The sequence below is a fragment of the Triturus cristatus genome, chromosome 2_1 (assembly GCF_964204655.1).
Source record: "Triturus cristatus chromosome 2_1, aTriCri1.1, whole genome shotgun sequence".
In the NCBI taxonomy this organism is placed as follows: domain Eukaryota; kingdom Metazoa; phylum Chordata; class Amphibia; order Caudata; family Salamandridae; genus Triturus; species Triturus cristatus.
The window spans coordinates 16,022,878-16,050,451 of NC_140581.1; the positions used below are offsets into that span (position 1 = coordinate 16,022,878).

General features: G+C 51.8%; 1 protein-coding gene across 7 annotated transcripts in view; it reads right to left on the reverse strand.

Annotated features, from left to right (window-relative positions):
• TLN1 (talin 1) overlaps positions 1-27,574 on the reverse strand; it is an 880,838-nt gene that overhangs the window by 171,419 nt on the left and 681,845 nt on the right. For all 7 annotated transcript variants that reach the window (XM_085627686.1, XM_085627681.1, XM_085627685.1 and 4 more), the window contains 3 exons: positions 22,327-22,473; positions 21,693-21,859; positions 7,877-8,060 (listed from right to left, as the gene is read on the reverse strand). In XM_085627686.1, coding sequence (XP_085483812.1) covers positions 7,877-8,060; positions 21,693-21,859; positions 22,327-22,473 — 498 coding nt within the window. The remainder of the gene's footprint in view (positions 1-7,876; positions 8,061-21,692; positions 21,860-22,326; positions 22,474-27,574) is intronic.

A 27,574-nucleotide genomic window follows, 5' to 3' on the forward strand; every position in this document is an offset into this window, starting at 1 on the left:
GGTTGGTACGTAGTACGACCCTGTTGGCGTGAACCTGAATAAATGGCTCTTGAACGGTTAGTGCCTGGAGTTCACTAACTCTTCTTAGGGAAGTGATCGCTACTAGGAAGGCCACTTTCCAGGTAAGGAATTGAATCTCGCATGAGTGTAGAGGTTCAAAGGGTGGACCCATCAGGCGTGTGAGGACCAAGTTGAGGTTCCACATTGGAGCCGGTGGGTGACTAGGTGGAATGACTCGTTTGAGCCCTTCCAAGAATGCTTTGATGGCAGGCACTCTGAATAGAGAGAGGTGCTGCCTGGTTTGCAGGTAGGCTGATATTGCGGTCAAATGGACACGTATAGAGGTGTACGCCAGATTGCATCGGTATAGGTGTAAGAGGTAACAGATGATGTTGTGGATGGATGCGTCCAGCGGGTTGATGTCATTATTACCGCAATAAATGACGAACCTTTTCCATTTGGCTGCATAGCAAGCCCTGGTAGTGGGTCTCCTGGCCTCCTTGATGATGTCCATACAGTCAGGTGGCAGGTTGAGATAGCCAAACTCTAGGACTTCAGGAGCCAGATCGCCAGGTTCAGCTGTTGCGGATCTGGGTGCTGAACCTCTCCATGGTTCTGCGTCAAATGCGCGGGTTTGATCCGCAGCCTTTGATGCGGCACCACGGAAAGTTCGAGGAAGGTGGTGTACCACGGCTGGCGTGCCCACGTGGGAGCAACTAGGACGAGTGTCAGGGAGTGTTGTCGTAGTTTGCGAGCCACCAGCGGTATCAGCGGCGCTGGGGGAAAAGCGTACGCAAATCTGCCGGACCAGTTCATCCATATCGCATTGCCCTGCGACTGCGGATGTGGGAATCTGGCGGCGAAGCTTTGGCATTTTGCGTTTTCGCTTGTCGCGAATAGGTCTATTTCTGGATGACCCCACTGCTGGAAGTACGGTTGGAGTACTGATGGGTGTAACTCCCACTCGTGCATCTGGTGGCTGTGTCTGCTGAGCAGATCCGCCATCTGGTTGTCCTTGCCAGGGAGGTGTTCCGCCATGAGGAACATGTTCCTCTGAATGGCCCACTTCCACATGCTCTGAGCCAGATGAGACAACTGTGGAGAGTGTGTTCCTCCCTGCTTCTGTATGTAGTACATGGCAGTCATGTTGTCCGTCCGGATCAACACGACTTTGTTGCACAGATGTACTTTGAATGCCTTCATGGCCAGGAAGATTGCCATCAGTTCCAGAAGGTTGATGTGCATCTTCTTCTGTTGTGTCGTCCATAGTCCCTGCACTGTGTAGTGGAGTACATGAGCTCCCCATCCCTGGAGAGACGCGTCCGCTGTCAGTACTATTTGCGGAACAGGCTCTTGGAACGGTCGGCCCTTGCAAAGGTTTTGTGGATTCCACCAATGCAGAGAGTTGTATGCCCGACCGCTCACCAACACTAGGTCTTTCAACTGTCCTTGAGCCTGATTCCACTGACGTGCTAGGCACTCCTGAAGTGGGCGCATATGTAACCTCGCGTGCGGGACTATGAAGATGCAGGAGGCCATCATGCCTATCAACTGCATAAACACTCGCGCTGGAAGCGAGTGATTGGGTTTGAACTTGGAGATCAGCAGTTGTATGCTGTTGATCCTCACTAAATTTGGCTGAGCTGTGGCCGCCAGAGTGTCTATAGTCGCACCTAGGTACTGTTGTACGTGTGCGGGCTGGAGATGGGACTTTGGGTAATTTAGTGAGAATCCCAGACTGTGAAGAAGGTGAATGGTGCGGGACATGTGGCTTGCACATTGCTGGGCTGACTTCGCTTGAACGAGCCAGTCGTCTAGGTAGGGGTAGACGTGTATATGCTGCCTCCGTAGATGTGCTGCCACCGTAGCTAGGCACTTCGTGAAAACCCTGGGCGCTGTTGTCACGCCGAAGGGAAGGACTTTGAACTGATAGTGCTGCCCCTGAACAGTGAACCTGAGGTATTTTTTGTGTGAGGGGTGGATGGGTATGTGAAAGTACGCATCCTTGAGGTCCAGTGAGGCTAGGAAGTCTCCCTGCTTGAGAAGCGGAAGGACTTGCTGTAGGGTGAGCATGTGAAAGTGCTCTGAAAGAATGTACTGGTTCAGGGGTCTCAGGTCTAATATAGGCCTGAGCGACCCGTCCTTCTTTGGAATTAAAAAGTAGAGGGAGTAAACCCCCGTACCCTGCTCGTGGATGGGGACGACCTCTATAGCGCCTTTTAGAAGCATACTTTGCACCTCTTGCTGTAAGAGCGTTAAGTGCTCTGAGGACATAGGACGGTTTCTTGGTGGTATTGTGGGTGGAGTGGAGGTTAACTCCAGACAGTAACCGTATTTTACAATATCTTTGACCCACCTGTCCGTGGTGATGGAGTTCCACGTGGACAGGAACCTTTGTAGTCTTCCCCCGACAGGTGTTATGTGGTCGGGAGGAAGGGAGAGGGCGTCACTGCTTGTTCTTGGGGGAGGACCTAGTGTTGCCGTAGCCACGTCCTCTGCCCTTTGTACTGGAGCCACGATATCCACCTCGGGTGTTTTTATCGTAGGTGGTCTGTGTATTGCCTTTGTTATACGGTTGTTGTGACCCCTGTCCTCTACCAGCCCCCTTGTTTCCGGGGCGACGAAAGGAGCCGCTCCGAAAGGACTGAGTTTGGAGGGCGCCCATGGACTTTGCAGTGTCCGTGTCCTTTTTTATCTTTTCGAGGGTGGTGTCAACCTCTGGGCCGAATAAATAGTCGGGGTTGACGGGCTGGTTCAGTATGTTGTTTTGTACCTCAGGCTTGAATCCCGAGATTCGTAGCCAGGCATGTCGTCGCAGCATGACGCTTGTGTTTATGGCCCTGGCAGCCGTGTCTGCAGCATCTAGTGCACATTTGATGGAAGCATTTGTGAGTAGCTGTCCCTCTCTGATAAGAAGTTCTGCACCTTCTTTGAACTGGTCAGGGAGATGTTGGAGTAGTTGCTCCAATGTGTCATAGTGCGCTCTATCGTAGCGAGCGAGGAGCGCTTGAGTGTTGGCTATGCGCCATATGTTGGCAGCCTGGGCGGCAACTCGCTTGCCGGAGGTCTCTAGCACCTTGGACTCTTTGTCCGGGGGAGGAGCGTCACCTGTCGTTTGCGAGTGTGCCCTCTTGCGAGCATTCGCTACGACGATGGAGTCGAGTGGTAATTGTCCTTTGATGTAAGTAGGATCCCCAGGTGCTGATCTGTATTTTTTATCAATCCTGGGGTTTATCACTCGTGCCCTGGTGGGTTCCTTGAAAATGTCCTTAGCTGGTCTGAGGACCCCCTTCAGCATTGGCAGAGTTTTTACATGTCTTTCTGAGGATGCAAAAGTGTCCATTAGAAAGTCATCCTCGATGGTATCTGAGTGAAGCTGTACCCCATGGTTATTTGCAGCACGTTCAATAAGAGCGTTGAACGCCGCAGTATCCTCCGTGGGAGATGTTTTTGCCCCATAGAGTTGTGGGTCCTGTGTATCGAGAGGTGCACTGGGGTCTGCAGGGTCGCCCCAAGTTTGATCAGGGTCCTGCTGGTCATCAGGGTCTGTGTCTACATGGTAGGGTGCTTGGTCATCCATGTAGTCCTCCAATGCATCCGTGTCGGAGCGTGTGGGGGAGAACCGGTGTGTATCCTGGTAGGAGGAATGGAACGGTTCATAAAGGAGAGGTTCCGATTCCACAGGCAGCTTCCTTTTTAGTGGGATCCTGAAAGGGTCCAATGGCGGTTCCGAAGTTATCCTTCGGTCGTGGAGAATCAGCCTGCCAGTGTCGGCGTCGATGACACGTGACGGAGACGTCTCGTCCGGTGGAACCGGAGGCTGGGTAACTCGTGTCCTGAGTTGGAATATCTTCGGGATTGTTGACGGAGGCAAGCCGAAGGTAATGTTGGCTGGCCCCGTAGAGGTTGCTGGAGCTCCGATCGGGCCGGAACCCGACGGGTCTTTGAGGGCCGCCGTGGTTTTGTTGCTTTGCTTTGCGTCGCAGCAGGCCGCACTTGGGGCGTCTTTGAGGCTTTGGCACCGGGCAGGTTTGTAGAGCCGGGCGTGGATTTTTTCGGTGCCGGCGGGTCCTCGAGTCGAGGTGTGGAGATCACCGTCGACGTCTTCGACACGTGAGGCATCGGCGTCGTCGAGGGAGCGACGCGAGGCGAAGCAGGCGGTATTGCCCTCGGTGTCGTTGGCGTCGGCAGCCGAGTAGGTTTGTCGCCCGATTCCAGTTCGGCACCGAAGTCCCTCTTGGTGCGGTCGGTGCCGACGCGTTGCGCTGACGTCGAAGGCGTGGAAGGCCTCGATCCGACCAGCGCCACTTTCAGTTTCGGTTTCGTATGAACCGGAGCAGCTTTCGGTTTCGGTTTTGTGGTAGGGAAACCAGCTGGCTTATGCAGCAATGGCTGCCACTGAACGTCCGAGGCCGGGGCCGAAGAACTACGGGATGGGTCTCGGGTAAGGCCCGAAGGCGATCCCTCGACCGGAGCCAAAGGCTGTGGCGCTGTTGTTTCTTCGGTTTGAACAGGTAGGCCTTGTTCATCATTGGAGCTACTCTCTTCGGCCCCTAAGGCCTCCTCGTCGTCTCCTACCTTGGTGTCGTCTTCACCTCTGTGGAAAAGTGACTCGTCGCCCTCGTCCGATCCGGGGTCGTGTTCGGAAACGGGACTGGAGGGTATGACTTCTAATTCTTCGACGTCGGCCTCGTCGAAGATGTCTGTTGGGGCCGGTGCCGCGTGCCGCGCCTCGAGTCTCGCCGCTCTTCGGTTCCTTAGAGTCTTCTTGGAACGGAACCGGGCACAGGCCATGCATGTCGATTCGTCGTGGTCCGGCGAAAGGCATTTGTTGCACACCGGATGGACGTCGATGTGTGGGTACTTCGCATTGCATACCGGACACCTTTTGAATGGCGTCCTGGATTCCATCGTCGAAGTAGTCGATGGACAGGTAAATGCGAAAGAAGTCGGTGCTGAAAGTTAGTAAACTAACAAAATGCTATCGAAACCCGATCGATAAACAGTACCGACGCGAACTAAAGGCCTTTTGGCCTCGACCAAATATTTTCCTAACTTGAGCTAAGATAGCACATCCGAACCCAATGGCGGAAAAAAACAATCTGAGGATGGAGAGGATGCCCATGCGCACTGTAGTCCAGGGGAGGAGTCACCTATCCAAGGATACTTCGAAGACTCTTCCAGGACAACAACGTGCAAACATCCGGACCCAACACTAGGCGGCGATCTATGCACAGATATGAATTCAGCAGCCCACATGCCTCGAACTAAAAAGTACTCAAATCTCTTTACTCACTTTTACCCACACGGACTTAAGGAAATCAGAACTACAGAAGACAAACTAGACAGGTGCTCATCAGAGCATGCAAGGTAAGCGGCTTTCAGAAAGTGTGTGGCCAAAGTGCCAGTCTCCAATGTGGCTTATTGGTTGGCTGCCCACAAATCTAGTCTGCTGCACTTCTTTACCCCATAAAGGACCTCATGTTCGGTAGCCAAGCTCATCTCTGTCCCTGGAAGAGGGGCCTCAGAGGCGAGGCTACTGATGGATTCAGCTTGTAATGGTCAAGGTCCTTCTCAGGCTCAAGACAAACCCCCCACACAAACAAGAGGCACAGGCTACAGTCGGAAGAGGGTGAGTGCATGACCTGCGCTCTACAGTCCCATCGGGGTGTGACGGATGTTGCGAGGTCTTCCATTAGCTCAATAGCGATGCAACAGTCAATGAGTCACTAGAGGTCGCTCCAGCCAATGCAGTGTCCAGAGGTCGGTTCTTCTCCTCTACAGGAGGTGGTGTCACTTGGGCCAGCACAGCTCACTGAATGGGGTTCGCTTTGAAGGGCACAGAGCACTGGGGCACACAGAACACACTTTTGGGTTGCTCTCCACAACCCAGATCTGTGACTGGGGATGAGTGTCTGAAAAGTTTCAGCGCTCCGTCCATCATCTCCATGTGTTTACTTTGTTCCCCCTAGGTTGGCAGGGTATGCCCAGACGTGGGTCCCTCGCTCACGTAGCCACTGGATTCAAGCTAGCCTGGCTGATGAGGGGTCCAGGGAAGACCTGGCTTGGCAGTTCGAGCTGGACTACTCCCATGAGGCGCAGGGTCAAGACTGATTTGCATATAGCTGGGTCTGAACTGAGTTGTCAAAGTGAGCTAAAGAATGATGATGGATTCAACCCAGAAGGGCACAGAGCATTTGGGCACACAGAACACACTTTTGGGTTGCTCTTCACAAACCAGGTCTGTGATTGGGGGCGAGTGTCTGATAAGTTTCAGCGCTCCGTCCATCATCTGCTTGTGTTTGCTCTCTTTAGTATCCTTCTGTTCTTTCTGCAGACTACATCAGCAGAGCCCGAATCCGCTCAAGGCATCTTTGTGATGTCGCAAAGACGATCAGTCGAATTCATCAAGGTAGTGCCTCACGAGGAAGCCACTTGAGGAAGACTCCCTCCTGCAGGGATACCTTCAGGACTCTGGCAGAATCCTCTTCCAAACAGATCCAGAACTCCTCCAACCGATTATTGCAGAATTCTTCTTGTGATGGTCCCCTGTCTGGGAAGCTGCTGTCAAGTGAGGGATGCCTGCAGGGTGTTGCCTACACGGTTAGACCTTGGCACAGTTCATTTCCTGTCCTGGAATCATTCTGAGGCGGTTTCTTCTCTCTGAGCATCTTCAGGAAGAGACACTCTCTGCTCCAGGAGACAGCAGCAGTGAGGGCGACGCTGGGAGTCTCATTGGTTGAAGTTCACCATAAGACACAAAGAGAAGAGACCCTTCGCACCTGACACCTGTCAGCCTTCTTCTGGAAGGAAGTGGCCCTTCAGGGAAGGCTGCTGCCTCCAGACCCTTCACACCTGACACCCGACAGCCACCTTCTAGAGGGAAGTGACTGTGCAGGAAAGGCTGCTGCCTCCAGACCCTTCACACCTGACACCAGTCAGCCTCCTTCTAGAAGGAAGTGGCCCTTCAGGGAAGGCTGCGGCCTTCAGACACCTCTCACCCTCCAGCTGAGCTCCTCTCATGGGTGCACTCTAGGAAGGAAGACAGGCAGAGCAAATCAACGGTTCATTTGCAATGCGAGCCCTGTCTCCGTCCACCTGCACCTCAGTTTATTACTACACAGAGCGTGCTAGCGAGGCACACCGCTAGTGTAGCAGGGACCTCCAGTCTCCATCTTGTACAGCATGCTTTCGGTGGCAGTCCAAGATGGATGCCACTGACCTCGCATCCACCCAATAAACACATACAGGCACATACTACCACACCCCTATTCTACATGTACATGCTACCCAGGCACACTGGATGACGCACAGGGCTTCGCTGCATGAGTTGACGCATCACTTTAGAGGTGGAGTGCATGAGGAGAGACGGGAGGACAAAGACCGGATTCAAAGCACACCCTGCCCAGCTCATGTGAAGTGGCCAGAGTCTCTCTTGTAACAGAAGGGGCAGGCGTGGTGAGGCTCATACAGGCCAGACAGCTCTGCTCTGGGTCCCACAGCACTGTCAGCCAAAGCATCCCTCAGCAAACACGCATGATGGCTGTGAAAAGGCAGGCCTCCCACTGGAAAACACAGCAGAGGCCTGCGATTGAGTGTACGTGCGCAGCATTAGGCAGGAGACATTCCCATCAAGACAACTCTCAGAAATTTTTTTTAATGAAATAAAAAGCAATCTGGTACAGTTGAGCCTCTTTGTAGCCACAATTATGACATGCAGGAGACTGCAGAACTTAAGCACTACGGAACACAAACCAGCACTAGACAAAGGTTAACAAAAAGGTCATTACGCATTTAGGGTCAGCTGAAAATCCTCACACCCAACTGATGCAGTGCAGCAGAGTGCCAAGGCTCGCTTGAAAGGTGCGGTATTTACCTGGGTCTCCGGGTCATCAGCTCCCAGGCTGGCAGCGCCCAACTTCACAACATCAGCCAAGCGGGTTATGGTGGCCACTGACGACTGGGCGGCCTGGGCCAGCTTCTCCTGGCTGGCCGTGGCATTCTGCACCAGGACCTTGGTGTCCTCCACCAGAGCCTTGGCCGTCTTGAGGATGCCCTCCCTGGAGGATGAAAGGAGAGGGACAGATCAGCAATGAACCACCACCATACACATCGACAATCACTCCTTGATTACCCCAGTACACACTACCCCCCCACACTGTCACTACACCGGTCACTTCCCTGTCTGCCCAATGTTTGAAATGTGTTCACTTTATTTGACTCCATTATCTTTTCTGCAGACCTCAGCCTTCCCTTATGCAAGCACTATGAGGCAGGTGATACAGGGGCCCCGTCACCAGTCCAGAGCCTTCATCCTTACTGAGCCTCTAACTCCTTACTGAGGGGGCCCCCGTCACCGGGCCAGTGCTCTCACTCCTTTCTGACAGGGCCCTGTCACGAGTCCAGAGCCTTCACTCCTTACTGAGGGGGCACTGTCACCGGTCCAGAGCCCTCACTCCTTACTGAGGTGGCCCCGTCACCGGTCCAGAAGCCTCACTCCTTACTGAGGAGGGGGGGGGCACAGTCACCGGTCCAGAGCCTTCACTCCTTACTGAGAGAGCACTGTCACCGGTACAAAGCCGCTTACTCCTTACTGAGTGGGCCCGGTCATGGATCCATAGCCCCATCTCCTTACTGAGAGGACCCTGCCACCGGTCCAGAGCAGCGCACTCCTTACTGAGGGCCCTGTCACCAGTCCAGTGCCCTTACTCCTTACTGAGGGGGCCCTGTCACCGGCCCAGTGCTCTCACTCCTTCCTGACAGGGCCCTGTCACTGGTCCAGAGCCGCTCATTCCTTACTGAGAGGGCACTGTCACAGGTCCAGAGCCCTCACTCCTTACTGGGAGGGCACTGTCACAGGTCCAGAGCCCTCACTCCTTACTGAGGGGGGGCACTGTCACTGGTCCAGAGCTACCCACTCCTTACTGAGGGGGCCCTGCCACAGAGCCCTCGCTCCTTACTGAGGTGGCACTGTCACCGGTCCAGAGCCCTCACTCCTTACTGAGGCGGACCTGCCACCGGTCCAGAGCCCTCGCTCCTTACTGAGGGGGCCCCGTCATCGGTCCAGAGCCACTCACTCCTTACTAAGGGGGCCCAGTCACTGGTCTAGAGCCACTCACTCCTTACTGAGGGGGGACAGGTCACATGCTCCAGAGCCCACTCTCCTTATTGAGGGGGCCCTGTCACCGGTCCAGAGACACTCATTCCTTACTGAGGGCCCTGTCACCGCTCCAGAGCCACTCACTCCTTACTGAGAGGGCACTGCCAAAGATCCAGAGCTCTCACTCCTTACTGACCCACTCACTCCTTACTGAGGGGGCCCAGTCATTGGTCGAGAGACGCTCACTCCTTACTGAGAGGGCCCTGTCACCGGCCCAGAGCCCTCACTCCTTACCAATGGGGCCCTGTCAGCGGTGAGTAAACACTCAATCCTTACTGAGAGGGCACTGCCACCATTCCAGAGCCCTCACTCCTTACTGAGAGGGCACTGCCACCGGCCCAGAGCCGCTCACTCCTTACTGAGAGGGCCCTGTCACCACTCCAGAGCCCTCACTCCTTACTGAGAGGGCACTATCACCGGTACGGAGCCGCTCACTCCTTACTGAGTGGGCCCCATCATCGGTACATAGCCCTATCTCCTTACTGCGAAGGCCCAGTCACCGGTCCAGAGCAGCTCACTCCTTACTGAGACTCTCACTCCTTTCTGAGGGAGGGCAGTGCTAATGTTACACCTGAGCGAGTCACTCCTTACTGAGAGAGGGCAGTGCCAATGTTACACATGAGCCTCTCACTCCGTACTGAGAGGGCAGTGCTAATGTTACACTTGAGCCTCTCACTCCGTACTGAGAGGGCAGTGCTAATGTTACACTTGAGCCTCTCACTCCGTACTGAGAGGGCAGTGCTAATGTTACACCTGAGCCTCTCACTCCGTACTGAGAGGGCAGTGCTAATGTTACACCTGAGCCTCTCACTTCGTACTGAGAGGGCAGTGCTAATGTTACTCCTGAGCTCTCACTCCGTACCGAGAGGGCAGTGCTAATGTTACACCTGAGCCTCTCACTCCGTACTGAGAGGGCAGTGCCAATGTTACACTTGAGCCTCTCACTCCGTACTGAGAGGGCAGTGCTAATGTTACTCCTGAGCTCTCACTCCGTACCGAGAGGGCAGTGCTAATGTTACACCTGAGCCTCTCACTCCGTACCGAGAGGGCAGTGCTAATGTTACACCTGAGCCTCTCACTCCGTACTGAGAGGGCAGTGCTGATGTTACACATGACCCTCTCACTCCGTACTGAGAGGGCAGTGCTAATGTTACACCTGAGCCTCTCACTCCGTACTGAGAGGGCAGTGCTAATGTTACACCTGAGCCTCTCACTCCGTACTGAGAGGGCAGTGCTAATGTTACACCTGAGCCTCTCACTCCGTACTGAGAGGGCAGTGCTAATGTTACACCTGAGCCTCTCACTCCGTACTGAGAGGGCAGTGCTAATGTTACACCTGAGCCTCTCACTCCGTACTGAGAGGGTAATGCTAATGTTACACTTGAGCCTCTCACTCCGTACTGAGAGAGGGCAGTGCCAATGTTACACCTGACCCTCTCACTCCGTACTGAGAGGGCAATGCTAATGTTACACTTGAGCCTCTCACTCCGTACTGAGAGGGCAGTGCTAATGTTACACCTGAGCCTCTCACTCTGTACTGAGAGGGCAGTGCCAATGTTACACCTGACCCTCTCACTCCGTACTGAGAGGGCAATGCTAATGTTACACTTGAGCCTCTCACTCCGTACTGAGAGGGCAGTGCTAATGTTACACTTGAGCCTCTCACTCCGTACTGAGAGGGTAATGCTAATGTTACACCTGAGCCTCTCACTCCGTACTGAGAGGGCAATGCTAATGTTACACCTGAGCCTCTCATTCCGTACTGAGAGGGCAGTTCTAACGTTACACTTGAGCCTCTCACTCCGTACTGAGAGGGCAGTGCTGATGTTACACTTGAGCCTCTAACTCCGTACTGAGAGGGCAGTGCTAATGTTACACCTGAGCCACTCACTCCGTACTGAGAGGGCAGTGCTGATGTTACACCTGAGCCTCTCACTCCGTACTGAGAGGGCAGTGCTAATGTTACACCTGAGCCTCTCACTCCGTACTGAGAGGGCAGTGCTGATGTTACACCTGAGCCTCTCACTCCGTACTGAGAGGGCAGTGCTAATGTTACACCTGACCCTCTCACTCCGTACTGAGAGAGGGCAGTGCTAATGTTATACCTGAGCCTCTCACTCCGTACTGAGAGGGCAGTGCTAATGTTACACCTGAGCCTCTCATTCCGTACTGAGAGGGCAGTGCTAATGTTACACTTGAGCCTCTCACTCCGTACTGAGAGGGCAGTGCTAATGTTACACCTGAGCCTCTCACTCCGTACTGAGAGAGGGCAATGCTAATGTTACACCTGAGCCTCTCATTCCGTACTGAGAGAGGGCAGTGCCAAGGTTACACCTGACCCTCTCATTCCGTACTGAGAGGGCAATGCTAATGTTACACTTGAGCCTCTCACTCCGTACTGAGAGGGCAGTGCTAATGTTACACCTGAGCCTCTCACTCCGTGCTGAGAGGGCAGTGCTAATGTTACACCTGAGCCTCTCACTCCGTGCTGAGAGGGCAATGCTAATGTTACACCTGAGCCTCTCACTCCGTACTGAGAGGGCAGTGCTAATGTTACACCTGAGCCTCTCACTTCCTACTGAGACGGCAGTGCTAATGTTACTCCTGAGCTCTCACTCCGTACCGAGAGGGCAGTGCTAATGTTACACCTGAGCCTCTCACTCCGTACTGAGAGGGCAGTGCTAATGTTACACCTGAGCCTCTCACTCCGTACTGAGAGGGCAGTGCTAATGTTACACCTGACCCTCTCACTCCGTACTGAGAGGGCAGTGCTAATGTTACACCTGAGCCTCTCACTCCATACTGAGAGGGCAGTGCTAATGTTACACCTGAGCCTCTCACTCCGTACTGAGAGGGCAGTGCTAATGTTACTCCTGAGCTCTCACTCCGTACTGAGAGGGCAGTGCTAATGTTACACCTGAGCTTCTCACTCCGTACTGAGAGGGCAGTGCTGATGTTACACCTGAGCCTCTCACTCCGTACTGAGAGGGCAGTGCTAATGTTACACCTGAGCCTCTCACTCCGTACTGAGAGGGCAGTGCTAATGTTACACCTGAGCCTCTCACTCCGTACTGAGAGGGCAGTGCTAATGTTACACCTGAGCCTCTCACTCCGTACTGAGAGGGTAATGCTAATGTTACACTTGAGCCTCTCACTCCGTACTGAGAGAGGGCAGTGCCAATGTTACACCTGACCCTCTCACTCCGTACTTAGAGGGCAATGCTAATGTTACACTTGAGCCTCTCACTCCGTACTGAGAGGGCAGTGCTAATGTTACACCTGAGCCTCTCACTACGTACTGAGAGAGGGCAGTGCCAATGTTACACCTGACCCTCTCACTCCGTACTGAGAGGGCAATGCTAATGTTACACTTGAGCCTCTCACTCCGTACTGAGAGGGCAGTGCTAATGTTACACTTGAGCCTCTCACTCCGTACTGAGAGGGAAGTGCTAATGTTACACCTGAGCCTCTCACTCCGTACTGAGAGGGCAATGTGAATATGCTACTTACCAGTATGCATCTGTTCTTGGCATGTAGGGCTGCTGACATTCATATCTGTGCATAGATCGCCGCCAAGTGTTGGGTCCGGATGATTGCACATTGTTGTCCTGGAAGAGTCTTCGAAGTATCACGAGATAGGTGGCTCCTCCCCTGGACTACAGTGCGCATGGGCATCCTCTCCATCCTTAGATTGTTTTTCGACATTGTGGCAGTGATGGAGTAGATACAGTAAGTGATGACCATGCTATACAGTAATTCTGAGTGCTGCAGCCGCTACAGGCACCGGGGAGGAGGGTGGGCGATATGAATGTCAGCAGCCCTACATGCCAAGAACAGATGCATACTGGTAAGTACCATATTCAGTTCGAGGCATGTGGGCTGCTGAATTCATATCTGTGCATAGATTATATAGCAGTCCCTCCATTAGCAGCGGCTGCCCGTGCCAGCTGCAGCAGTCTGAAAAAGAGTTTTGAGAACAGCCTGTCCTACAGCTACCTGCTGTTTTGAGTGTACATCTACACAGTAGTGTTTGGTAAATGTATGTATAGTGGACCATGTGGCTGCTCTACATATTTCCTGCAAAGGAATGTTTCCTAGGAAAGCCATGGACGCCCCTAACTTTTGTGTTGAGTGGGCTCGTGGGGGAATCGTTAATGTGCGTTTAGCTTTTTGATAGCAAATTTGAATACATTTAACGATCCATCTGGCTATCCCTGCTTTGGAAATGGCGTTGCCCTTGTGTTGTGGAGAAAAGGCAACGAAAAGTTGTTTTGTTTTCCTAAAATCCTTTGTTCTGTCTATATAGTACATGAGGGCCCTCTTTACATCTAGTGTATGGAGCATTCTCTCTGCGACATTTTGTGGATTTGGAAAGAAAACAGGCAGTTCAATAGTCTGATTCATGTGGAACTGCGATATCTCTTTAGGCATGAATTTGGGGTTGGTACGTAGTACAACTCTGTTTGCGTGAACCTGTATGAATGGCTCTTGAATGGTTAGTGCCTGGAGTTCACTAACTCTTCTTAACGAAGTGATTGCCACTAAGAAAGCTACTTTCCAGGTGAGGAATTGAATCTCACATGAATGGAGAGGTTCAAAAGGTGGACCCATTAATCTGGTGAGGACCACATTGAGGTTCCACACTGGTGCCGGTGGGTGTCTTGGGGGAATCACTCGTTTGAGTCCCTCTAAGAAGGCTTTGAGGGCAGGCACTCTGAATAAAGAGAGGTGCTGCCTGTTTTGAAGATAGGCTGCTATCGCGGTTAAATGTATACGTATGGAGCTGTATGCCAGATTGCATCGGTATAAGTGTAAGAGGTAACAGATTATGTTCTGAATGGATGCGTCCAGCGGGTTAATGTCATTGTTGTTGCAGTAAATGACAAACCTTTTCCATTTAGCCGCATAGCAAGCTCTGGTTGTGGGTCTCCTGGCCTCCTTGATGATATCCATACAGTCAGGTGGCAGGTTTAGGTAGCCAAACTCTAAGACTTCAGGAGCCAGATTGCCAGGTTCAGCTGTTGCGGATCTGGGTGCTGAATTTCGCCATGGTTCTGCGTTAAAAGTGCGGGTGTGATCCGCAGCCTTTGATGCGGCACCACGGAAAGTTCTAGAAAGGTGGTGTATCATGGTTGGCGTGCCCATGTTGGAGCAACTAGGATGAGTGTCAGTCAGTGTTGTCGCAGTTTGCGTGCCACTAGCGGTATTAATGGCGCTGGGGGAAAAGCGTACGCAAATCTGGCGGACCAGTTCATCCATATCGCATTGCCCTGCGATTGTGGATGCAGAAACCTGGCGGCAAAGCTTTGGCATTTTGCGTTTTCCCTTGTGGCGAATAGGTCTATCTCTGGATGACCCCACTGCTGGAAGTACGGTTGGAGTACTGATGGATGTAGCTCCCACTCGTGCATCTGGTGGCTGTGTCTGCTGAGCAGATCCGCCATCTGGTAGTCCTTGCCCGGGAGGTGTTCCGCCATGAGGAATATGTTCCTCTGAATGGCCCACTTCCACATGCTCTGAGCCAGATGAGACAACTGTGGAGAGTGTGTTCCTCCCTGCTTCTGTATGTAGTACATGGCGGTTATGTTGTCCGTCCGGATCAACACGACTGTTGCATAAGTGTACTTTGAATGCCTTCATTGCCAGGAAGATTGCCATCAGTTCCAGAAGGTTGATGTGCATCTTCTTTTGCTGTGTCGTCCATAGTCCCTGCACTGTGTAATTGAGTACATGAGCTCCCCATCCCTGGAGAGACGCGTCCGCCGTCAGTATTATTTGCGGAACAGGCTCTTGGAACGGTCGGCCCTTGCAAAGGTTTTGTGGATTCCACCAATGCAGAGAGTTGTATGCCCGACCGCTCACCAACACTAGGTCTGTTAATTGTCCTTGAGCCTGATTCCATTGACGTGCCAAGCACTCCTGAAGCGGGCGCATATGTAGTCTCGCATGCGGGACTATGAAAATGCAGGAGGCCATCATGCCTATCAACTGCATGAACACTCGCGCTGGAAGGGAGTGTTGAGGTTTGAACTTTGCGATCAGCAGTTGCATGCTGTTGATCCTCACTAAATTTGGCTGAGCTGTGGCTGCCAGAGTGTTTATGGTCGCGCCCAGGTACTGTCGTACGTGTGCGGGTTGAAGATGTGATTTTGGGTAATTTAGTGAGAATCCTAGACTGTGAAGAAGGTGAATGGTGAGGGACATGTGGCTGGCACATTGCTGGGCTGACTTTGCCAGAACAAGCCAGTCGTCCAGGTAAGGGAAGACGTGAATTTGCTGTCTCCGTAGATGTGCAGCCACTGTCGCTAGGCACTTGGTAAAGACCCTGGGTGCCATTGTTACTCCGAAGGGGAGAACTTTGAACTGATAGTGGTGATCCTGAATAGTGAACCTGAGATATTTTCTGTGCGATGGGTGTATGGGTATGTGGAAATACACATCTTTCAAATCCAGTGTGGCTAGGAAGTCTCCCTGACTGAGTAACGGTAGAACCTGCTGTAGGGTGAGCATATGGAAATGCTCTGATAGAATGTAGTGGTTGAGGGGTCTCAGGTCTAGTATAGGTCTGAGAGATCCGTCCTTTTTTGGGATTAAGAAGTACAGAGAGTACACCCCTGTCCCTTGTTGGTTTACGGGCACGATTTCTATTGCACCTTTTTGCAGCATACTTAGTACCTCCTGCTGCAATAATGCCAAGTGCTCTACGGACATAGGACGGTGCTTTGGCGGTATGTTGGGTGGAGTGGACGTTAATTCTAGACAGTAACCGTACTGGATAATGTCCCTGACCCACCTGTCTGCGGTGATGGATTTCCAGACTGACAGGAACTGTTGGAGTCTCCCCCCGACAGGTGTTATGTGGTCGGGGGGCAGGGAGAAGGCATCACTGTTTGTTTTTGGGGGAGGACCTGGTGTTGCCGTACCCACGTCCTCTGCCTTTGGTGCTGGATCCACGATATCCACCTCTATTGTTTTTATCATAGTTACTTTGCGTACCCCCTTTATTGTACTGCTGCTGGGACCCCTGACCTCTAGCTGCTCCTCTATTCCCGGGGCAACGAAAGGAGCCACTCCGAAACTGCTGCGACTGCAGAGCCCCCATTGATTTTGCAGTTTCAGTATCTTTCTTAATTTTTTCGAGGGTAGTGTCAACCTCGGGGCCAAATAAAAAGTCTGGGTTGACCGGTTGATTTAAGATATTGTTCTGAATTTCAGGCTTGAAGCCTGAGATTCTTAACCATGCATGCCTCCTCAACATGACGCTTGTGTTGATTGCCCTCGCCGCAGTGTCGGCTGCGTCCAGTGCGCATTTGATGGACGCATTTGTAAGGAGTTGTCCCTCTCTGATGAGGAGCTCCGCTGCCTCTTTATATTCATCTGGCAAGTGTTGTAGCAGTGATTCTAGTCTGTCGTAGTGTGACCTATCATAACGGGCCAAGAGTGCCTGGGTGTTGGCAATGCGCCAGATGTTTGCCGCTTGCGCTGCTATCCTTTTGCCTGATGTCTCCAGCACTTTGGACTCCTTGTCGGGGGGAGGAGCATCACCCGTTGTTTGTGAATGTGCTCGTTTGCGAGCATTAGCAACAACCATGGAGTCTAATGGTAACTGACCCTTAATGTACATAGGGTCTCCGGGTGCAGGCTTGTATTTTTTTTCGATTCTGGGGCTCAACACCCGTGCCCTGGTTGTTTCTTTAAAAATGTCTTTTGCAGGTTTTAGAACTCCCTTCAACATTGGCAGAGTTTTGACGGTTTTCTCAGAGGAGGCGAATGTGTCCACTAAGAAATCTTCCTCTACAGTGTCAGAATGGAGTTCCACTCCATGATTGGCAGCAGCCCGTTCTATGAGGGCAATAAAGGCAGCAGTGTCCTCTGTGGGAGATGTCTTTATATTATAAAGCTGCGTGTCAGGAGTATCTGGTGCGGTACCCTGGTCGGTGGGTCATCCCATGCCTGATCTGGGTCTTGCAGGTGGTCATCAGGATCGATATCCCCAGGGTAGGTGGTATCATCCCCTATATAGTCCTCTCCGGCGTCTGCCTCTGAATGCGTAGGAGAAAAGGACGGTGGGTCCTGAAGGCAGGGTTGAAAGGTTTCATGAAGCACTGGTGCGGAACCTGCCGGCAGTTTTTGTTTCAAAGGAATCTTGTATGAGTCCAAACCTTTCTCTGGTGTGATTTTCCGTTTGCGGAGCATCAGCCTACCAGTGTCGGCGTCGATAAAGTGTGCCTGTGAAGGCTCGATATCGATTTGTCCAGTGGATAGTGACTGTGTTTGGTGGACACGTGTCCGAATTTCGGACATTTTCGGTGCCTTGGGCGGCGGCAATCCAAATGTGATGTGCGCCGGCGCCGAGTGTGATTTTGCGGCCTTCTGCGTTTCGGGACTGTTAGACCTGTCAGCCCTTTGGGTGGTCCCTCCTCATCATTATTTATTTTGTCCCACTTTTGCCTCAAACCCTGTTTGAATTTTTCCTTTTTGGGAACCACCAGACTTTTTCGTGTGGCTACAGATTCAGGGAGCCATTTTACCTACCCCTGAAACTTCTGTCTGAGGGCCTGGAGCACAAAATGGTGGCCACCTGTGACATCACCAGCATCCACTGGAACCTACCAGCACCTTCCAGAACATTCCAGAAGATTCCAGAACTCTGTGACAGTTGGAGGCGGTTTAGAATGTTGGGAGGTTAAGACAGAGTGTTGGCAGTTGGAGCTGGCAGTTGGCACCTGACTGGTGAAGGGAGAGCAGCACAACAGTGAAGGAGGAAGGAGTGAAGCAGCAGGGGTGGAAACTTGTGCCTGGAGTGGGGTCCATAAACCCACCCTTGATACTAGTCCCTACTGATGGATCCCAGCCTGTAGCCCTGTGTGGGAAGAAGCCAGAAAAACTCATCCTAAGGACCTGGACAGCAGGAACAGGCCTTAGAAGCAGAAAGCAGCAAGATCCTGACCTGGAAACTGGTTTCCCTGGAGTCCGGCGTCGAGTAGCCTGAGACCTGGAGCCCGAGGTGGAGAAGCGGCGCTGACTGAAGAAGCAGACGTCGTACCCGGAGCCGCCTGAGGTCGTGAGAGGGCGCCGACGGAGGTCGTGAGGAATACCAAAGGTCGAGGAGGAAGTTAACCGAGGTCGAGTGAGCGGCGTCATCGGAGGAGTGAAGTCCACCCTCCGGAGTCGTCGGAGACCGAGGTGAAGTGTACCGGAGGTCGGGAGTGAGGATCGCACTCCGGAGTCGCCCGGAACCTGAGAGGAGGAGCACCGGAGGTCGGGGGTGAGGATCGCACCCCGGAGTCGCCGGAAGTCGACATCGAGGCCAGGCCGGCCGACGTCATCGAAGCCGAGAGCGCCATCGGACCGGAGCCGCCCGAAGTCGACGTCGAGTAGAGACTGCCCGACGCCGTCGAATCGGAGGTCGAGATCGAACCGAGGCCGCCGACATCGGACCGGACCCGCCTACCGGCGTCGTCTAGAACTGACATTGTGCCGAGGCCGCCGAGACCGAACCGGAACCGCCTCACGGCATCGACACGACTCCAGCGGCGTCGGAGCATCAGAAAAAGGGCAGTAAGTGGAGTAGAGGGCGCCTAAGGCCCTGTGGAGACCTGAGAGACTGCTCTAAGGGGCTAGGGAGGTGCTGGAACCAACCTGACTGTGCCAGGGGTGAATTGGGACTAACCTAGAGAGGTTGTGTGGAGAGAGAAAGCCAGGGCACTGGTACTCCCCCCTTGATCTACCTCAGTTTAGGCCTCAGCCTTGTCCCAGCCAGGGAGTAGAACCCCTCAAGCCTTCCACAACCCTACAAGCTGTGCCTGGGCCAAATCAGCCCTTAAGAATTGAAAAGTGATCTGATTACATGAGTGTGGCTGTATACTTTTAATTATTTATTGGGGGCACTGTATTTATTGAGTTTTTACATATTTATTGCTTCACTATATTTATTGGTCTACAGGACTTGTTGGTGTACAATATTTATTGGTTCAGTATTTAATGCCTCAGAATATTTAATTGCCTGTATTACCTGCACTTATATTTATGTCCCTTGTATTTATGATCATCCCTATTTATTGAATCTTCAGACAATATTTATCTGACCTGCACTATTTAAAATTTGTATATTGTGATTGACTTATTTATTTTTCCAATCAGCAACTGAGAGAAAAAGATAAAGAAGAATATTTTCATAATTTTTACGGTGTAGAGTCGTTTTTGGAACGGATGCACGCATGGTTATTGTTTGGGTATATTGTATGCTTAGCACGGTGCCTGTTTCCTGACCACTCGAGCCAAGCTACCACAGTGTGTCCGGAAGACCACCACCACCCCTTCTAGTGTGGGAGTGGTTTTCCAACAGGGACCCAACGTAGGTTGGAGGGTTGCCCGGTCCCTGATGCGTTGCGACGACGCTGAGACCTGTTGCAAGGTGAACGCAGATGGCGCTTTGGAACCGATAGGCACCTTGGAGGCAGGCGTCGAAGCGGTATCCGACTTATTTCCAGTCTTTGGGTCGTCGATCCGAAGGTAGGTATCGACGCTCGTCGGAGCAGATGATTTGGCAGGCGCCGCACCCTTCGATGTCGACGCAGACGGATCGACCACCTTGACCTTGGTGGGTTGGGCCGTAATCTTCGGTGCCATAGGCCGAGGTGCCTTGTGGGGACCGAGGGCCTTGTTCTTTGGCTCGGCGCCGGGACCCGTCGCGGTGAGCTCGGCAACGAAATCTCTTTTGGGTGTGTTCGGTGCCGATGACCTGTGCCGGCGTCGAAGGAGTGGAGGGCTTCGAGGCCTTCGATCCGATCGCAACCTGTTTCACTTTCGGTTTCGATGTAACCGGTGCGACGGACGGTTTCGGTTTCACTGAAGGAAATCCAGTCGTCTTTGATATTAATGGCTCCTGTGAAATGTTCGAGGCCGGGCCTTGAGGCGGGGCCGAAGAACCGTGTGATTGATCTTGGGTAAGGCCCGCAGGCGATCCCTCGACCTGAGCCTTATGACGACTTTGTCTCTCGGCCTCCGTATCGACGGGTTGGCCTAGCTCTTCGCTGGAGCTATCTTCCACGGTCCCAAGGGCCTCATTGTAGTCTCCTACCTCTTCGACGACGTCTTCGTCCTCAAAGATCACCTCATCATCGTCTTCCGATCGGGAGTCATGTTCGGAAGCGTGGCTGGAGTCTATGTCTTCTACGCTCTCGGCTTCTTCGTCCTCGGTGCTGAAGATGATGACCGGGGCAGGCGCAGATTGCTGTGCCTCCAATCTCGCTGCCCGTCGATTCCGCAGAGTCTTCTTCGAGCGGAACCGTGCGCAGGCCATACATTTCGACTCATCATGATCCGGTGAGAGACATTTGTTGCACACCGGATGGACATCGACGTGTGGGTATTTCGCATGGCATAAAGGACATCTCTTGAAGGGAGTCCTCGATTCCATCGTCGATCGATGTTCGGACCGAAGCGGATCCGAAAAGCGTGAAGAAGGTACTAAAACACAAAATAAACTGGTCGATACCGAACGTGAACAATACCGACGAGATCTAAAGGCCTTTTGGCCTTAAACTAAAGTTTCCGAACTTGAGCTAAGATAAGCACATCCGAACCCAATGGCGGAAAAAAACAATCTAAGGATGGAGAGGATGCCCATGCGCACTGTAGTCCAGGGGAGGAGCCACCTATCTCGTGATACTTCGAAGACTCTTCCAGGACAACAATGTGCAATCATCCGGACCCAACAATAGGCGGCGATCTATGCACAGATATGAATTCAGCAGCCCACATGCCTTGAACCTAATGTTACACCTGAGCCTCTCACTCCGTACTGAGAGGGCAGTGCTAATGTTACACCTGAGCCTCTCACTCCGTACTGAGAGAGGGCAGTGCCAATGTTACACCTGAGCCTCTCACTCCGTACTGAGAGGGCAGTGCTAATGTTACACCTGAGCCTCTCACTCCGTACTGAGAGGGCAGTGCTAAAGCTGCACCCGAGGCTCTTGCTGAGAGTTATTCCTCTAGCTTTAAGTCTGAGCATAGTGTAGCTGAGACTTGTGCTTTTTCTGCTCTTAGATTTGTGATGTTACTTTTATGCCATTTTGAGAGAATGTGTATTCACTGTCTTAAACTGCTCCTCCTCCTTTTGGACATGTGGCCATCTAAACTGGATGGATGATTACTGACAAACACGCAACAGAGATTACGAAAGAATGTTAGCACAGCCACTTCATTGGTGCTATCTACAGACACTCGTCTTGCTCTCCACATTGCACTCTCTTAATTTCTAATAGTTTGCCAAATGACAGAATACGTGTTTGCACTTGGAAAGCACGTATCTAGGTGCTGAGAACCCTACCCCCGCCACACCTTAGCAGTGCAAAGCGACAAAGCGGACAAGGAGCAAAGTGAAAAGACTGAAGCATTTCGGATTCTGATTTCTAATCATTTCTCGTCTTGTATTCATTACAGGGCCCTTTGTAGCAAAGATATTTGTAGAGCATTACTTCTAAAGAAGCCAATTGACTGCAGAACGACCTCAAGGACGTAGACTTACCTGTGATCAGCGAATGTTTCAGCATTCTCCCGGTTCAGCGTGCCTGCTGTAGCAAACATGATGGTGGTATCCAAGTCAGCGATGATGCCAGACACTGCGCTGGCAGCTGTGATGCAAGCTTGAGTGCCACGGTTACCAGCCTGCAGGGCAGCCAACACATGAGAAACCTGCAGAGAGAAACACGCCAATAAGTAGAAGAAAGAAGGTCAGGTCCACAAGAGGAAATGGAGCAGAGCAGCAGATGCTGAAAGAGTATGCAAGGCAAGAGGAGGAAAGCAACAGCAAGGCACAATATATAAAATAAAGGTGAAAGGGAATCAGGAGGGAAGTTAGGGATGCAAAAGAAAGGGGGAGGACAAGTGGACAGTGAGTTAAAAGCTATGGGACACTGGGTGAAAAGAAGATAAAAGAAAAATACAAAAGGTCAGAGAATGATGAGTGGGAGAGGAGGGGAGTGAAGGAAATGATCTGGGAACTTTGAGGAGGAATTGCAGGAAGGCGAAAAGAGCAAGCAGAAAAGAAGCCCAAGGAGTGGGATCACCAAAGTGGTCAGCCGTATGAGAGGGTACAACGGAGAGTGACACGGGGTAAGAAATGATTGAGTGACAGACGGAGTGGCCGAGAGTCGTCTAACCTTTTCGGAAACTTTGCGAGCACACTCGATGAGCTCCTTCTTGGTGTAGGCGTCGTTAGGACTGCACTGGAGAGCTCCAGCTTTATGCACCAGAGACGCACAGCCATGCCCAAGGTCCTGCACCCTGTTCTTAATGTGGAATCCAATCTGGGGGAAGAAATGGAAGAATGAAAACATCACAAAAGCAGTCGGCGTCGTGGAAAAGATCCCTAGGAGTTTTCACAAGCTGCCCATGTGCCACTGATGTCCTTTGTCTAGATGCCTTCAACGTCTGCAACCATCCAGCACTCAACTTTCATTGACACTTGTTTCACCAAGGTTTTTAGTCAAAATATCATCAGTCTAATGCTCCTGTGATCAACCATATCCAAATGTAACCTCCCTGCTCAACTTCCACATCCTCCAGCCATCCGAATGCAAAACACACAAAACTCACCCAGAAAAATGACAGCCCAGCACAAACACTGAACACAACACATCACCCAAACATCCAGGAAACAAGTGGTGCCAGCACAAACACTGAACACAACACATACCCAAAAAGCAACTGCACACAAGCCCCAGGACACCAGTTGTGCCAGCACAAAGACTATACATACCAAATCACCCAAAGCAACTGCACACAAACCCCAGGACACCAGTGGTGCCAGCACAAACACTGTACAAACCACATCACCCACAGACCCAGGAAACCAGTGGTGCCAGCACAAACACTGTACAAACCACATCACCCAAAGACCCAGGACACCAGTGGTGCCAGCACAAACACTGTACAAACCACATCACCCACAGACCCAGGAAACCAGTGGTGCCAGCACAAACACTGTACAAACCACATCACCCAAAGACCCAGGACACCAGTGGTGCCAGCACAAACACTGTCCAAACCACCTCACCCCAAGACCCAAGACACCAGTGGTGCCAGCACAAACACTGTACAAACCACATCACCCAAAGACCCAGGACACCAGTGGTGCTAGCACAAACACTGTACAAACCACATCACCCAAAGACCCAGGACACCATTGGTGCCAGCACATACACTGTACAAACCATATCACCCAATGACCCAGGACACCAGTGGTGCCAGCACAAACACTGTACAAACCACATCACCCAAAGCAACTGCACACAAACCCCAGGACACCAGTGGTGCCAGCACAAACACTGTACAAACCACATCACCCAAAGATCCAGGACACCATTGGTGCCAGCACAAACACTGTACAAATCACATCACCCAAAGCAACTGCACACAAGCCCCAGGACACCAGTTGTGCCAGCACAAAGACTATACAACCAAATCACCCAAAGCAACTGCACACAAACCCCAGGACACCAGTGGTGCCAGCACAAACACTGTACAAACCACATCACCCAAAGACCCAGGAAACTAGTGGTGCCAGCACAAACACTGTACAAACCACATCACCCAAAGACCCAGGACACCAGTGGTGCCAGCACAAACACTGTACAAACCACATCACCCTAAGTCCCAGGACACCATTGGTGCCAGCACAAACACTGTACAAACCACATTACCCAAAGATCCAGGAAAAAAGTGGTGCCAGCACAAACACTAAACAAAATACATCTCCCAAAGCAGCTGCATACAAGCCCCAGGACACCAGTGGTGCCAGCACAAACACTGTGCAAACCACTCCATCCAAAGAACCAGGACACCAGTGGTGCCAACACAAACACCGAACAGACCACATCACCCACAGAACTTCATACAAGACTCAGGAAACCAGTGAGTTGTGCCACCAGAGTGAGGGTGTGTAAGAAACCGGCTCTATATATACTGCACCAAAGTGAGGTACAGTGTGTGTATAGAGTCCAAGAGTCCCCTGAGGTAGGCAGAAGTTAAAGTTAGATAGAACCTTACCCTTTAAAGTGGTAGCTTGGTCGAGCAGTAAGGCAGCATCAGAGGACAGTGTTAAGCATTTGATGTACACACTCAGTCAGCAAATTAATTCACACACTCAAGAACTGAACTATAGGCCAATTGCTTTTGTATAAAAAATATACTGTTATATTTCTAGAACCAAGCAAGCCTGGGACAGGTAAGCATATCGATACTTTGCAGTAATAAATTACTTGTGTGAACACAGTTCAAAATTGCTGTAGAAATTATACTGATTTTGGTTTCAGTTAAGAAAGCAGTTTGTAACACTTAGCAGGTATAGTACATTCAAATGAATGGGCTTTTTCAATATTAAGTAACTTTTACGATACATTTTCTAAATCAGTGCTGGATGACTAGATTCAGCACTGGGACATTTTCTGAAAACAGTTGAGGTTATTGTTACGATTTTTAAAGAATATTTCAAGTTTTAAACTCCACACTTATTTGTTTTTTCGAAAGAAAATTGTCGATGTTATTATAGGGAGGAAAAACAGGTTATCGGCTTGCAGGTAAGTAAAAAACTGTGGAAGTTAAGGTTCCGGGGTTAGACTCAGGGGTCCCCAGGGTCAGTGATGCACTGTTGTTGCACCCTCAGCGGCACTGGGGCGGCCGGGTGCAGAGTGTTGAGGCCCAATGTTATCCTATGGAGGATAGGGGTCTCCGGTTGGTGGCTGCTGGCAAGCAGGTCACACGGCTGTGGGAGCAAAGCTCCTAGGGTTTAGGTCGGGGCAAAGGGGGAAACAAGTAGGCACCAAGTAGGCACCAAAAGTGCACCCTCAGCGGCACTGGGGCGGCCGGGTGCAGAGTGCTGTTTCGATATCGGGTGCCCTGTGGTTTTCTATTGAGATCCTCTGGTTTGAAGAAAGGCTGAAGGCTCTGGGATGAAGACCTTTTGGGTGCGACCACCACTTCGAGGGGTAAGTTGGGATGTCGTGGGTTGGCTAGGCACCGCTGGTTTGGACACAAGGCCGTGGGGCGTCGGGTGCAGGGGTGCCTTTTCGCGTTGGATTTTCTTAGCCGCTCTGGTCGCGGTAGGGGGGGGGGTGGGGGGGGGGGGTCTTCTGGTTTGAGGCTGCAGGCATCGTCTGGAGGCTTGAGGCAGGTAAGGAGTTGCCGGATCTCGGGTCAGGATTGCCGGGGGGACCTCCTCGTGGTTTTTGTTCACTCGAGCTCGGGTCGGGGTCAGCGGGTGCAGGGTGTGCTGGATTCGCAGTTCCTGGTTGGCACTAGAAGCTGCAGTTTAAACACGTCCTTGAAGTTAAGACAGGCAGGTCCTCCCTGGTTTGTGAGGTTGCTGGCTGCAGGACACGCCGGGATTTCACAGGAGCAGGTTCGAGGGGAGACAGGCCTGTAGGGCTGGGACCAAGTCAGTGGGCGTTTTCCTCTTGTTAGCTCTGCACGGCTCTTCGGTCCTCCTTCTTATCTTCTTTTCTTGTGGTTTCTAATCTGAGGAAGCAAGGTTCAGGGTGCTGCCTAAATACTACATTTAGGGGCGTTACAGGTAGGTAAAGGGCAGGGACCAATGGGTCCCTTCTCTGGGGTGGGTACACCTCCTATTCTGCCACTCTCCTGTGGGAGGGGGCAGGAGCCTGTCTCTGGTTGGCTGGGTACCCCCATCCTCTAGATGGCAGGGACTCGAAGTTGTGCTTCACCTTGCCTTCCCCACCTGAGGGGTGGAGCTGGCAGAGGTGGGCACACCTCCCGCCCTCACTTGTTTTCCTGCCGGTTCTCCCGCCCAAAGTGGGGGTTAGAACCCGTGGGGACCAGTTGCTGAAAGCAGCAAATGGTCTGGAGAGGTTCACAAAGGCGGCATGCCTTTGAATCTTTGCCTTTGTGAACTCTGCCCATCCTGGGGAAGGAGGCTTGGCACCTCGTCCCAGGATGTGCATTGTTTCAGGCCCCTGAGAGCAGCAGGCTCTCAACCCAGGGGTCCAGAAACATGTCTGGTGGTGGCAGCCTACGCAGCCACTCAATCAGGTCAATAGCAGTTGGTCAAATTTCAGAGGGCATCTCTAAGATGCCCTCTGTGGTGCATTTTACATTAAGTACCAAACTTCCCAGTGTTCAGTGTAGCCATCATGGCGCTGTGGAGTTCGTAATGACAACCTCCCAGCACCAAATACTCTTAATGGCAGCACTGCACTTACAGGGCCCAAGAATGGACCTGGGCACTGTAGGGGTACAGGGCTCCCAGCTAGAGGGGTGACTGATATATGCCAGGGCAGTGGTTTGTGGGCATGGTACACAGGGATGTGTGCCATGTCGACTGTCTGTTTTGTTCTGCACCACGACACACAGCCTGCAAAGGCAGTGTGTGTGTGTCAGGGTACAGGACCTCTAAGGATGGCACAATAAGTGCTGCAGCCCTTACAGGCCTTCTCTGGTCACAGAGTCAAAGGTACCTGTGGTACCATTTACCAGGGGCTGATATGTGGCCAGAGATGCAAATTGGGTTTTAGGCTTCAATGCAGTGTTTGGGAAGGAACACAGGCCCTGGGTACCTGATTTGCAGGAGCCCAGGGCACACTCAGTCAAAGTACATCAGTAATTCAGCAAAAAGTGGGGGCATACCATGCAAGAAAGATGGCACTGTCTCACAGGAGCAAGCAAAAGCAAGGATTTCATTACCCATCATAAAATGATCACAACTCACTCAGCCACAAGCTGAGTCTACGGGACATTTGCATAAGGCCTAGTGTACATTGCTACAAATTCAAGACAGGCCACTGGGCACAGTAGATACAGGTCTCACAAGACGCAACATCAAATAATTGCACGCTTTACTGCGGTTTAGTAGATTGCACAACTTGCCACCATCTTGGCCAGCCTGAAGTGACAATCTGAGGTGATATATGCATGGCCTGCTGTGAAAAGCTGACTCTCTATGTGATTTACCATTAATTGTTAACATCGTGTAGAGAGTCCAACAATCCCTTCAGAAATGTACAGGGCTCAATGTAAACCCAAAGTGCTCTATTTGTGGTAGTGTGGGCGAGGAGCCTTAGGCCTAACACATAGGAGTGTAAGACATTTGTTACACACACAGTGATTATTAAATGACACCCGACTGTTAAAATGTAAGTATGCTTTGCAATAAAAGTGCCTTTCACTTTAAACAGTGGGCGCTTAGTGCGATTTCTCAGGTCAGCAATGTTAACATATGGGACACACACAAAGGTCTACACTAGGCAAAGTTCAAATCAGTACCAAGACTGCACCACCAGCAGCACAGGGACGGCTGGGTGCAGAGGTCAAACTCTGGGTCGGGTGCCCAAAATTAACCAATGGAGAGTGGGGGTGATTGAAGATGCGCTGCTCACAAGTAGGTGAAGTTGTGTC